The sequence below is a fragment of the Mytilus edulis genome, chromosome 8 (assembly GCF_963676685.1).
Source record: "Mytilus edulis chromosome 8, xbMytEdul2.2, whole genome shotgun sequence".
NCBI lineage: Eukaryota > Metazoa > Mollusca > Bivalvia > Mytilida > Mytilidae > Mytilus > Mytilus edulis.
In genome coordinates, this window is record NC_092351.1 from 33,970,042 (window position 1) to 33,984,572 (window position 14,531).

The window sequence follows — 14,531 nt, forward strand, 5'->3', positions numbered from 1 at the left end:
TTGATGTAACTTCTAGTAGAACAGAAGTGAATATTTCATTAACAGAGAAAACTGAAAAACAGTTATATGAACAAGCAGTCACACTACAAACGCATTCAATCGACAATGACAATGTACAGAATTATTTTACAACAGATTCCACGAGAACAGCAAATAAAAAATCCAATGATCAAATATCTTCTCCATTAGAAGGTAACACATCATTAAACAATCTTTTACATTCGTTAGATGTGTTTGAGCTTTTGATTTTGTCATTTGATAAGGAACTTTACGTTTTAAATTGTCCTTGGAGTTGCTAGATAAAACAAGATGTGGTATGAGTGCCAATGATACAGTTCTCTATATATATATATATATATATATTCAAGTCACAATTTGTAAAAGTAAACCCTTATAGGTCAAAGTACGGTTTTCAACGCGGAACCTTGGCTCACACCGAACTAGAGCTATAAAGGGCCCCAAATATGACTAGTGTAAAACCATTCAAACTGGAAAACCAACGGTCTAATCTATATATATAATAAAAACGATAAACACTTATGAACTACTTCAACAAACGACAACCACTAAACAACAGGTTCATCAGTATTCAAACTTTTTTGATAATTGAAAAATAGGATCTGGTGATTTTGGAATTTCTTAATCTAACTATTTAAGGTTTCTACTCAATCAAGAAATGTTAATATCCCCATTGATAATAAAACCCTTCACATAGATCAGTACATATATACGATTTTTGTTTTTTTCTGTGAGTGTATGTAACGAAAGTAAATCCAGAAAAAACGCTTTGTATGCATTAATTAAGAGTTATTTTTAGTTTTTATGAGTAAGTAACGAGGTCAAGATTGCATATAAACTGCTTCGGTATCGATTAACAATCGAAATATTAAATGAAAATGCTAGATCTGTACAGAGAAACAAGACAGTTAAGATGAAAACAGAATATTTACTGTCTAGTTTAACACATATCACCACAAAACACAAAAATTATATCCGAAGCTTTTTCCATAGTGGTCTTCTAAACAAAAATTAATATTCAGCCATCTGTAATGACAAAAACCAGTAATTAAACGGATTTCTAGAATTCTAATCCGAGAGGTCAAGTGTAATCTAGGCAACGATAATCAAATTAAAGCTTTTTAACTCGAAATCTCTTCAAGATTTTAGAAAAATAAAGGAAAAATCGAGGTAAGTATTTATTTCATAAACAATTGGAATATTTTAAGATCTAAAAATAAGTATTTCCAAATGTTTGTTATATTATTTGTAGACCTTCTTCTGAATCAATTGTTTAATATGTAATATCCAAAGCAAGACGGGACTTTATATAGATTCTTGAGTAGCGACCTAAGCAACTTTAACAGTGCTTAATGAAATGAAAAAAAAAGCTTAGGGTAGGCTATTATTAAGACTAAAAAAAGGGAAGGTAGGTTAACTGGAACAACACATATTTGTATTTGGTCTGAGGAGATGTGGTGTGATTGCTAATGAGACAACCATCCACTAGAGTTCAAATTAAGTTGGTGTAAGGATGAAAGACCACTATTCCAATACGAATACGAAAGTTTTACTTTGATTCGGTTAACATATAACAATACAAAAATAAGCTCTTGGGAGCTTTTTAACGAATATGAAATAACTTAAACACAACATTACAACACACAACATGCAGACAAGATATATACATGTTATAGCACACTCATGCATATTAATTAAAATATAGCACAGATGTAAAATGTAAGGCATTATAACAGTTAGAGCAATTTTTAAGTATGAAAGAGCTTATATGCGTTCACAACAAAAGCATTCCAGGACTGAAAAAGGCTCTGAAATTGAGAAAACTATTACAATGATCAAGTAGGCTGTTTCCCAGAGTAGCAGCTGCAAATTTAAAACTTTTCTTACCAAACTGTGTAGTTCCATATCTCTGTATTTCTATATTAGATCCCTTCTTATTTAATTTCTAGGATCATCATTAGCAATGTTATCTGGCATAGTAGGGTTTATACTGGGATCTTTTACTACAGTTGCTATTTTGCTTCTGGTCAAAAGGAAACATAATGAAAAAGTGCATCAAGTAAGTAAATATTTATGTATACTTCCAATTAAACATGTTCTAATTAGTAAAGCTTCGTGTATGCAATCATACAAATAATAATCGTAGACAATATGCATGCTCCTCAAAATACATGTGTTGCATTGAATAAGACAAACGGTTATAAAGAAGACTCGGGAGAAAAACTAGATGAATTGTTTTTGGAACATTTTTATCAAAGGTTTGATTGTATTCTATCGTTGTAGTAATATATGTAAATCAACTAAGTCCATTCAAGTATCACTTACCTCTTTAAGGTAGTGACAGTTGAATCTTTTCAAATGTGGAAGTTCACCTTACCTTTTATACACTTATTTTGTCCATCGAATGAAGTTGATCTATAATTACTTATTGTATTTGAAAAACAGACACAATCATGAAAACTTAACATTAACCGATGGAAAATGAAAATAAGGTCTAGGTCGATTGAACCTTATCAGAAGGACGTTTCACTTTCATCGTTCAACGCTCTCAGAACACAATATATAGAATTTGTCCGTCGGTATTTTTTTAATACAAGAATTAATGACTTATTATGAAATCAACATATCATAAACAGAAAAGATTATAATGGAGCGAGATCAAACAACATTTGTATAGAATATAGAATGGAAACAGGGAATGTATCAAAGAGACAATAACCCGATCAAAGAGCAGAAAACAGACCAATAGAATCCTCAACGCAGTGAGAAAAATCCCGCACCCGAAGGCGGGATTCAGCTGGACCTTTTACACTAATGTACACTAGTTCAGCGAAATGGACGCCATGCTTCACTCCTTAACATACAAATAAAAAAAAAATACACAACACTAACAAAAGTTCCAGACTTGGCGGACAACGGGGATAAAATTGTTTTGTGAGATCACAACCCTGTCCCTATGTCTCCAGCCCATGTGGAATAAACAAACACACAACAAAACGCACCTGTCGGTTCAATCAGTTTAGAAGATGAAACTACATGTAAGCAATATGACAATGGTAAACATTACATTATCAAAGGACTAACTAGCAGTTACTTAGAATCATACGAAATTCAAAAGAACATATCTCGTAGCATGCCAACAACTTGTTTAAGGAAAGATGTGTTTATTTTCAATGCAAAAAACATATAAGTGAATCCATATTAATCCTAAAAGGCCATCTTTAATGATTTGACAACAGTGTCGTAAAGTTACATTTGTACATATCTTGTGGAAAAGTCTTTTTAAAGGTTAAACTTTGCTTAGCATTTTAGGTGAATTACGACATTTTTGTGCTTTTTTTTTAGAATACTGCCGAAACAAATACATGGGATGTGAAATACCTAAACATATAATATGTTTACATGCTGATTTATATCTATGACATGTTCGACTGATGTACTTGAAGCGATGGTGGTATGATTGCCAATGAGACAACTCTCCACAAGAGACCAAAATGACACAGCAATTTACAATTATAGGTCATGATTTCTTTAGATTATATATACATGTATAATTATAAGATAAAACAAATATTGTTGCCGAAGTAACCAGCTTTTGAGTGTCTGCCTTATTCACTAGAAAAATTACTAGAATGTTTTACTAAATCATCTCTTATACATTCGTACAAATTAATAAATATAAATCTTCAAACATGGCTCATTAAGAAGCAAGTCATACAGTAGGCTTAGTTTAGTGACAAAACTTATCATTTTCTGTACGATGCAACATTGAACTTTTGTACTTGCATGGTTTTATGAGAATAAACTATCTATCTAAAAAGATAACAAAATATAACAAGTATCTCTACCTTAAAATAGATCTAGCTACACACTAAATGCTTACAATATAATGTAAATATATAATAACTATATATAGAACGTGTTGTATTTAGAAGTAACAGTTACTGTGAGCACCTGGATTTGTATATGAATATACATCTTCGCTAGCAAAGGGTCACGATCCACTCTCCTCTCCTTGGCTAACGAAGATGATGTCTAAAGGAACCCACGCGTAAAAGCGCCAAAGTAATATCCGTGCTGTACTACATGTAACACAACGACTTATAATTAGAATACTTTACCATACTACTTACTCATTCATCAAGTCTAAAGATATAAATAGAAATAGAAAATCGAAATATAACGGAACAAAAAAAAAGTTTTACATTAACACTTAAGAAGTCTGTTTTTTGGGTAAAGCACTTTGATATAATAAAACCATAACATTTTACAACCGGGTGTAAATCGTGACTTCATCGTACTTATCATTAATATATTGAAGGAACGAATATTAAGACACAAAGAAACCAATACCCTAGTGTTGGATAGCATTAATATAATTCAATCATTGGACATAGAAGATATAGAAGTCTATGGAGAGACATTGGGTCATATTTCCCCTATCAACATTCCACCTAGAAACCATACTGAAGATATGGAAGTCTATGGAGAGACATTGAGTCATATTTCCCTCAACATTCCACCTAGAAACCATACTGAAGATATAGAAGTCTATGGAGAGACATTGGGTCATATTTCCCCTATCAACATTCCACCTAGAAACCATAGTGAAGATATAGAAGTCTATGGAGAGACATTGAGTCATATTTCCCTCAACATTCCACCTAGAAACCATAGTGAAGATATAGAAGTCTATGGAGAGACATTGAGTCATATTTCCCTCAACATTCCACCTAGAAACCATAGTGAAGATATAGAAGTCTATGGAGAGACATTGGGTCATATTTCCCCTATCAACATTCCACCTAGAAACCATAGTGAAGATATAGAAGTCTATGGAGAGACATTGGGTCATATTTCCCTCAACATTCCACCTAGAAACTATACTGAAGATAAAGAAGTCTATGTAGAGACATTGAGTCTCAACATTCCACCTAGAAACCATGAAATACTGCTTACAGAGGAAGGCAAAGATTGTTTTACTTTATGCAGTACAGTAGAACAGATTTAACAAGCACCTTGATTTTTTTGTTTCAGACAAGGAAAGTTTTAACAAAAAACGTTCAAATACTTTCATCCAAAGCATGATATAATTGATAGAAATAAAAACCGAGAGTGAACAACCCTAAACCGAATATAATGCCTATCCATGTTAAAACTACAATAAAGTATAGCTTGCATCAATTATTTCGATTCTGATGAGAAAAATTAAGGTAGTTTCTATGTCCGATGTGTACAAGTTTACAGCGTTTTTGTAGGCTCTTCCATGAACCTTCCTTTTTTGTTTGTTAACAATCAGAAGACTGCCGATGTGATTTTTCAGAGGGAGGAGTTTTGAACATCCAGCATTAACGGTTGTCGTATCTAGGTCAAATATAAATTTCGAATAGCAACAAGTTACAATCATAATACATGAATTAGTAACAACATGTGCATCATTTGAGAGGTAGGAAGTGTTTTAAGTTAATCGAAATAATTATAATAGTAAATGCATGCAGTAGTCAATATACGCATGTGCAAACACATTTTATTGGATTTAGAGCATTGGTTTAATCATAAAGCGAATAAAGCACGTCATATTAGAACTTGTGATTAAAATGAACTGTGTCATATTAAACTTACATTTACTAAATATAAGGTATATATAATGGTTTTTGTAAGTAAGTCAGTAACTGGTGAGTCATTGATCTGTAAAAGTAAAGCAATCCGATCAGATGAGACGTCGACATCCCTATAAATGAAGGAGAAATTAGATTTATTTGAATGAAACAGCAACCCAACGACAGAATTAAAAAAAAACATTAAGAGCAACTTTGATAAAAGAACTATTTGAGATGCTCGTAGTTACTAGAAGCTAGCTAAAAGTATCTTATCGAAGATTTCATACATCAATGTCATAAAGAGTACAGGAAACACGATATTATAAAATGCTCCGAAACAAACAATTATACAGAGAATCAAAATAACCATTGCAGTGCATGTAAAACTTTCAATTGAATAAACGAATCTATATTCAACCGTGAAAATACGACCCTCAGTATCTATTCGCGATTGTCTTTATTATATATTTTGTTTTATAGAATTCCAGTCTTTAAGATTTTGTTTTATATTTGACAAAGGGAGACCTGGTTCTCAAATTCACACGCTGATTCCCTCCGTTACTCTTTGACGTTATTTTATAGACACGAGAACTAACATTTTATCTAACCTAAATATGACTGGAGAAATGAAAGTAGTCAATTTACTTTTAAGTTAGTCTTCTTCCGACTGACAGTTATATCTTTAAATAGACAATAATAGTCCTTGATTTGACATATCAACGATATAAGGATGAGGCTTAGAAACGGGGAAGTGCGAGGCTCTGCCGAGCTTTTTCTCCGTTTCGGGCCGAATCCTTATATCGTTAATATGTCAAGTCAATGCACTTTTATTGTCTTTATACTGCAATCTAAAACAACTTTTTCAGTTGTTGTTTGATGTGTTAATGTTATTATTTGATTTAAATATTGGGGAAACTTCCATAAAAAGGCCTCATATCATGCAACTCAACGACATGTACATTACTTGTTGAAACCCTCAATCGATGGTGCACGAATTTGTTTGAGAATGATCTAAAATATCAACAATAAGCATAAACCATAATGATTTATAGTTTGCAAACCAAAAATATTTTTTTCTTAAAAAAATGCAAAAGAAACAAGTTTGAGCCGTTGTATACATTGTAAACAAGAACAGGTTGAATAGGTCGTATGGATAATTAATTATAATTTCGGCAATTTCTATTTAAATATTCATGAGGAAAAGTGATATCAGTTCAGTGACTGTATATGACATAGCATTTTGACTGATCAAGTAGAATGTGTGCAGTATAAATGCTAAATAAGGGCGTCTGTTTGACTGTGCGGGATGTATAAATACGTAGCCACGTCCGTTCATGAGAATTATGACATTAAATCCGTTGCATCGTGTTGATAGAGTGTCACACTCTTCGCACGTTAAATAATCATTTCAATAACTCTTTAAAGGACCAGGTGCCTGTTTCATGGCAAAATTTCGTCCCTATTCAACATACTATAATTGTTTTCTATTTTCAGCCCAAATTGCTCACCCTGTATACCCTTCGTCACACTTTGCAGAACACAACAATTGTATTGTTACTATTTCCTTGTCCTGAGTATGCATGGAATAATTGCCACTGGACGTATTGCTAACAGTGAATAGAAATTTTCCCCCAAGAATCATGTTTTCCGGTGCAGCTTATAGACACTAGAATGAATTGCTTATTATATGCTGATGATTTACTATTACTATCTGAAAGCAAAGAAGGTCTTCAATCCTGTTTAAATTCTCTAAAACATACTGTGATAGATGGAAGCTGAATGTCAATTTGAATAAAACAAAAATTATGATCTTCAGTAAAGGTAAAAAAGATTTCAAAAAATTTTAATTTTTTTATAATAACAAAGAAATTGAAATTGTTGAGAAATATAAATATCTGGGTATTATCATTTACTTTAATGGAAATTTTAAACATGCTGCAGAACACTTATACAAACAAAGCCTAAAGGCACTTTTTTCTCTGCACTCTAAGACATTTGGGTTCAATACTATAGATCATAAACTAAAATTAAAACTTTTTGATACTCTTATAAAACCCATAAGTACTTATGAATCTGAAATATGGATTAGTGACTACAATATAAAAGACTCAAATATTGATAAATTACCTTTTGAAAAAATTCATAATAAATTTTGTAAAAATATTTTAGGAGTTCACAAGAGAAGTTCAAATATGGCAGTAAAGTGTGAATTAGGAAGACAACCTACTTTGAATTATATACTAATCCTAGCCCTTAAATATTATGATCGACTTAAACAGCTTCCATCTGACAGATTGCTTAGTGAAACATATAAATTAGATCATTCATTATATACTGATGGACACAGATCTTGGCACAAATTTATCTCGAACTCTATTGAAAAATATAATTTAACAGACAATAATCTCAATTTAAAGAACTTAAAGGAAAATATTAATAACCAACATTCTAATAACACTTTGCATAATCTAGAAAAATTACGTTCAATTGAACAAGACAATAAATTACATTTCTACGCCAATATTTATTCAGAAGAATTTAAATTGCAAAACTATCTATCTTATAAATGTTCTCCTAATATAACAAGAAATCTTACAAAATTAAGAATTAGTTCCCACCCTCTTTTGATTGAAAAGGGTAGATATTTCAGACCAAAAATTAAGAGAAAAAACCGAATATGCTTGAACTGCAATCAAATAGAGGATGAAAAACATTTCCTTATGTATTGCAAAAAATTTGAAAATTATAGAAAACAACTATTTAATAAACTAAATTTTAATTCACAAGATCTGTGCCCTGAAAAAGTTATGAAAACCATTATTAGTTTACTTAACCCACAAAATATTGATGATACAAAAAATATATGCCATTACATACAATTATGCTTTGAATCTTTGTAATTTTATTCATTTAACTTTGTCATACATATCACTAATGGAAAGCTGAATACCAAAATTTATGATAAAAGGGATGATTTTTCATTTCCTATCGTTAATTATCCGTTTTTAGATGGTGACGTTCCCTTGTCACCATCTTACGGTGTTTATATATCTCAACTTGTACGATTCGCTCGTAAAGTATGTAACAATGTTTTAGATTTTAACGAGAGAAATTTATGTATTACTGAAAAATTATTACACCAGGGTTTTCGATATCACAAACTAGTCAAAACATTTACTAAATTTTATCATCGGTATAAAGACATCATTCGTAAATATAGCTCAACATGCAGGCTTCTAATACGTTCAGGTATTTCACATCCAATTTTTTATGGTAATATTCTTTATAAAGCACAAAGGTGTCAGTATTCACCTCAGAAACTTACAAAACCTTTGAATAGACTTATTAAGAAGGGATATAATTACGATACTGTTGTCAAGTCATTAAAGATTGCATATGTTGGCGTTAATATTGAGTCACTGATAAGGTCTTTGCATCGGAACTAAACACATTTATTCTAAAAACAGTTGTTGGCATGACACGGGTTATGTTCTTCTCATATATGTTATGATGGTATGATACTAAACCCCTAACGGGAAGGATTGTGCCTGATGTTCATATGATGAAATCATAATCTTTCAGTCAGTTTAGTTGAAGTCTGGAGCTGGCATGTCAGTTAACTGCTAGTAGTCTGTTGTTATTTATGTATTATTGTCATTTTGTTTATTTTCTTTGGTTACATCTTCTGACATCAGACTCGGATTTCTCTTGAACTGAATTTTAATCTGCGTATTGTTATGCGTTTACTTTACTACATTGGTTAGAGTAATAGGGGGAGGGTTGAGATCTCACAAACATGTTTAACCCCGCCGCATTTTTGCGCCTGTCCCAAGTCAGGAGCCTCTGGCCTTTGTTAGTCTTGTATTATTTTAATTTTAGTTTCTTGTGTACAATTTGGAAATTAGTATGGCGTTCATTATCACTGGACTAGTATATATTTGTTTAGGGGCCAGCTGAAGGACGCCTCCGGGTGCGGGAATTTTTCGCTACATTGAAGACCTGTTGTTGACCCTCTGCTGTTGTTTTTTATTTGGGCGGGTTGTTGTCTCTTTGACACATTCCCCATTTCCATTCTCAATTTTATAATATATATTTATTTATGTGATGTAATATCATGTTAATGTGGGGGAAGACATCATTATACTTGTATTGATTTTCCTGATTTAATAAAAACTTGAAACTTTGTATCTGTTATCAATTCTGAATAACTCCAAGTTGATCAATTACATATAGCTAGAGCTAAACAGAGAGGGATATGCAAGGTCAAAGTCTAAGACAAACTTACAACGCCATGCCAAATAAAATAGGAGTAAAAGACAAACGATAGTTCATAAAATTGAGAATGAAAATGGGGGATGTGTAAAAAAGACAACGACCCGACCAAAGAGCAGATAACAGCTACAGATATTACAAATATACCACAGATTATAGCTACAAGAAAACACATAAAAACTAAAGACTGAGCAACACACGAACTCCAGAAGGGTATAGACTGATTCTTCTCCATATGTTGTGTTAATTTTGTAAAAACATATTCGGTGATGTTGAATTTTAGAAAGTGAGTACGGGATTGTGGACATATCCGTCGTCACAGTTTTAAAAAGTAGATAGGTCGTAACGTTCAACAGACTTGTGATGGCGCGTCCACAAAAAATGAAAGTATAGTTTGTCTTTTTTCGACTTGCATAACAAATTCAAATTTCAAACATCAAAATTCCTATTTTACACTTTTATGGAGATACATATAATTTAAATTCTCTACCGAAAAAATACAGTGAAAACATTATTGACTATTGCTCTGTAACACCAAACAGAGAAAAACACAACAGTTTCGAAAACTTATGTCACATTATTAAAGAAATTTACTTAAATGATGTATCGACAGAAAAACTAATCTGACATTTTTTGGATAGACCTTTGGTCAAAATGGACCAGCAGATTTAAACACACGATATTTTCATACACATTGCCCCGAAATGATACGTAATATTACAAACTTGTATGATATCCAGATTATTGCATTGAATCAACCAGATTTCTTTTTTGCAGATTTAAATACAAATTTCAATTTTATTGGTTTAAAAAAAAAAGCATTTCCAAATAAGCTATAGATAAAACTATATATATGAAGGCCGTTTGGAAGTACACGAGGTTTACGTTATCATTAAAAATGAGTTAATAGTACATAGATACATCAAGAAAAGTAATTGCAATCAAGGATATAATTTTCTAAACTTTATTTCTTAAAACGTAAATAAATAAATAAATTAACAACTGAACTCAAATAAACGTTAATATATGTTCATCCCCATTATCCGGTTCGTTATATATATAAGAGCTACGTCATCTACAGTAAAACCTTTCAATCGGAATCCGAATCAGAGTCATCCGATGATTCGTATCTTAGCATGGCTGACGCATCAGGTGTAAACAAATGACTCTGACTACTATCACTTTTGCTAAAATCAAAATTAAGCTTCTTCATTGTTAAACTTTTAACAGTAAGGTTTCCAAAATGTTTTTGATACTGTTCATCTGGCGTTCCTGGTATATCGATGAGATTTTGTACTTTTGGTGAAGCTTCCACACGCATTGTATAATAATCAATATTCCCGTTTTTATCGGATTTATAGTCCTCTAAGGATTCGCAAAAGTTTCCAATCTTGTCAGTAAAATCCAAAGTTTTTAATTCTCTCAGTCTCATTTCGACATGATCGACATGCTCATCATGCTCAAACAAGTTTGTAGATCTCCTAGGCGATTTATTTCCATTTTTCGTTGTAACACTAGAGTTACGCCTAGATCGAGGTCCGGATAATTTTGGTGAACATGTTCTCGGTCGTGTATCAATGGTCGGAACTTTAAGCAAGTTTTTGTCGGGCGTATTCCCTTTTGCACTCAAGGTGGTCACTGGAAAACATTGCGTACGTTGGTCATTTCTTCCATATTTAGCAGATGATGGTCTTGTAGTAATAGGATGCGCATGCGTGGTCACCGGTAATGGTGCCATGCTACCTTCAGACATAGACCTACTTCTAAGTCTCGGTGCTTCCTCATCAAAAACATCATCAATAACAGCATCAATGTTAATCTTAACTCTCGATGTCTTCTTTGGTTTTGTTCCCTTATTTGGTTGTATCTTCTTCAGAAATTCATAATCCTGCTCAGAATCACCAACATTTATATTCAAAGACCGCAAATTTTTTGCTCTTAGTTCTCTTTCTTTTTCCTTGTCGCCATACAAACGAGCATAAGCTAACTTCGAACGATGAAGCTTATCTTGAAATCTTTTGTAGAGAATTTTTTGGTCTATCTGAACACTGTGAACTATATTCTTTTCAGTTCTATTTAATATATCCAGATTCTTTTTCAAAACTATATCTTCTTTGTAATTTGCATAATGTACCGCCAAAGAACGTTCGGCAGCGTCGCTTGCTTTACCAGACGATACGACCATTTTGAATGTAACTTCGCAAATGAATAAAATTTTGAGTGTTGACGCTTGTATTTGTAACATTCGTATTCATTTTCTTAAATTGAATCGTGATGTTTGCTAATTTGAATAGACTTAAATCAAAGTATTTAAATTTTCTGATTAATATGTCGTCCAGACAAAACTGTATAAATTTATCCCCACTTCAACCTTATCAAGTTACAAACTTTAGATTTCCTCGGTTATCAAAACATTGTAGTTTATCGTGGATTTATCAGTCATATTTTATTAGCTGTTTTGTTCCTTAATCTTAGTTTCTATTGGTTATAGACAAGTTTTTTGATTGATTACTTATGTTGCATGCCGATACTAAGCACAATTAAGATTGCAAATCTTTTAACATAGTTCATGACAGTGCGATAGCCTTTTTAAGTCAAAAATCAAGCACACAAATATATGTTTTAACTAATTTGAAATACTATTTCGTTAATACGTGCATAGTAGTTTCTTAAGGTATGAAAGTGTGTAAATATTGTAAAATATATATCAAAACATGCCAGCAAAAACGTGACAACATTTCACTATTTAGTCGAAGGATTGAGTTACCAAATAATGTAAACAAACTTATTTTTGGTGTAACTTATTTTGGATTTAACACTTCTGACTGACTTATCGGCGATATATATTTAGCTATTTTCTAACTTCGTTAAAGTACTTTTGTTAAAAGAGAAGATCCAGGCTTTATCTGCCCCTGCAAGTTGAGGGATGGTTAGGATCTCGCTAAACATGTTTAACCCCACCACATTAATATGTATGTATGAGCTTGTCCAAAGTCAGGAGCCTGCAATTCAGTGGTTGTCGTTTGTTGCTGTGAGACATACATGTTTTTGTTTTTCGTTTATTTTTTTTGTACATGAATTAAGCCGTTAGTTTACTCGTTTGAATTGTTTTACATTTGTTATTAATTTTCGATTTTTTTTTATAGCAGACTATGACGTATGGGCTTTGATCATTGTTGAAAGACGTACGGTGGCCTATAGTTGTTAATTTCTGTGTCATTTTGTCTCTGTAAAAGTTGTCTCATTGGCAATCACACATCATCTTTTTTTTTAATTTTTCACATTTGCGACATTTTTATCTCTTAAAATTAAAATAATTATATCACTTTTGGCAATACTGAACACTTTTCCTGCTAACAGTATATTATAAACAAACGGCAGCATTGGTTTGCTCATTGTTGAAAGCCGTGCGGTGACCTATTTTGGTTAATCTTCTATGGTTTCTGGTGGGGAATAATTGTCTCGACATAATATTATGTTCTTCAGTTGTGATGCCTTGTTGACCCACAAAAGAAAAAGAGAGTGCTCTTTATTTTTCTATAAACAGTCGTAATCAAGATAAGATAGAAGGACGGAAATGATGTGCAACATAATGCCTCCTACCTCCATAAGAAGGGCATACAAATAAAAGCATTTTTTTCAATTCATTTTGTATCTAGTTATTTGTGGTTTGGTCTTCATGAACTCGAATGAAATATTTTCCACTGTACGAAAAACAAACGTGAACACCAAATCAACTAAATCTTACAAACGTAAATTTTAATAAAATTAATCACGCCAAAAAAACAAGAATGTTTGCGTTATATAAATTAGAGTATAAATCCTTCGAATAACTTCGGTTAGATATTATAAAAACAATATATAAGGAGATGTGGTATGATTGCCAATGAGACAACTAGTTTACCTAAGTTCAAATTGAGTGGATGTAGGCAATTGTAGGCAACAGTACGTCCTTCAACAATGAGAAAACCCATATCTTATACGTTTAGTCGGCAATAAAAGGCCCCTAAATGCAAAAATATGAAACAATTGATTGGGAAAACTAACGGCCTAATTAAATACAAAACATTGGAATACGAAAAAGAAATATGGCGGACATGAACCAGATGTTCACTAACAATTTTCTGTCAAAGTATTAGTTATTTTATTTATTCATTTACATTAATTACATCTTTGCTTTTGATCATTAAAGTTGCTTTTGAGAGGGAAAAGGTATAAAACTTACCAGAAATGACAAATTGAGTCGTCGTCCCGATAACTACGGGTCGCCGAATGGGACTCTTGTGATTTTGTACTCGAAATTCAATTTTGTACGGACAAAAGTGAGTTTTGTTCAAGAAAAATGAGTTCAGTTTAACAAAATTTGTAGCATACTTCAAATTTAAAATTTTGTCATACAAAATTATCTTTCAGTGGACAAAAGTCACTTTTGTCATGACAAAATTCATTTTTGTAACACAGACTTTACTTTTGTTACCTAATTTGAAAATTGGGCGACAAAAGTCAATTTTATATGCAAATTAGTTTAGTTTGGATTGTGTGAACTAAGTTTTCATACAAAATCGACTTTTGTTAGACAAAATTGACTTTTGTGAGACAAATTGACTTTTGTGAGACAAATTGACTTTTGTGAGACAAAAT

The 14,531-nt window shown here is 32.1% G+C and overlaps 1 protein-coding gene across 1 annotated transcript; it reads right to left on the reverse strand.

Annotated features, from left to right (window-relative positions):
- Positions 1-10,840: 10,840 nt before the first annotated feature.
- Positions 10,841-12,263, reverse strand: LOC139486978 (uncharacterized). The gene has a single exon (XM_071272013.1). It carries the CDS (start codon positions 12,133-12,135, stop codon positions 10,981-10,983), a length of 1,155 nt encoding a protein of 384 aa, XP_071128114.1. The 5' UTR covers positions 12,136-12,263; the 3' UTR covers positions 10,841-10,980.
- Between the last annotated feature and the right edge of the window lie 2,268 nt (positions 12,264-14,531).

What these genes read in the sequence shown, in the direction of transcription:
- LOC139486978 (XM_071272013.1), bottom strand. Translation starts at nt 12,135, where the DNA reads ATGTTACAAATACAAGCGTCAACACTCAAAATTTTATTCATTTGCGAA.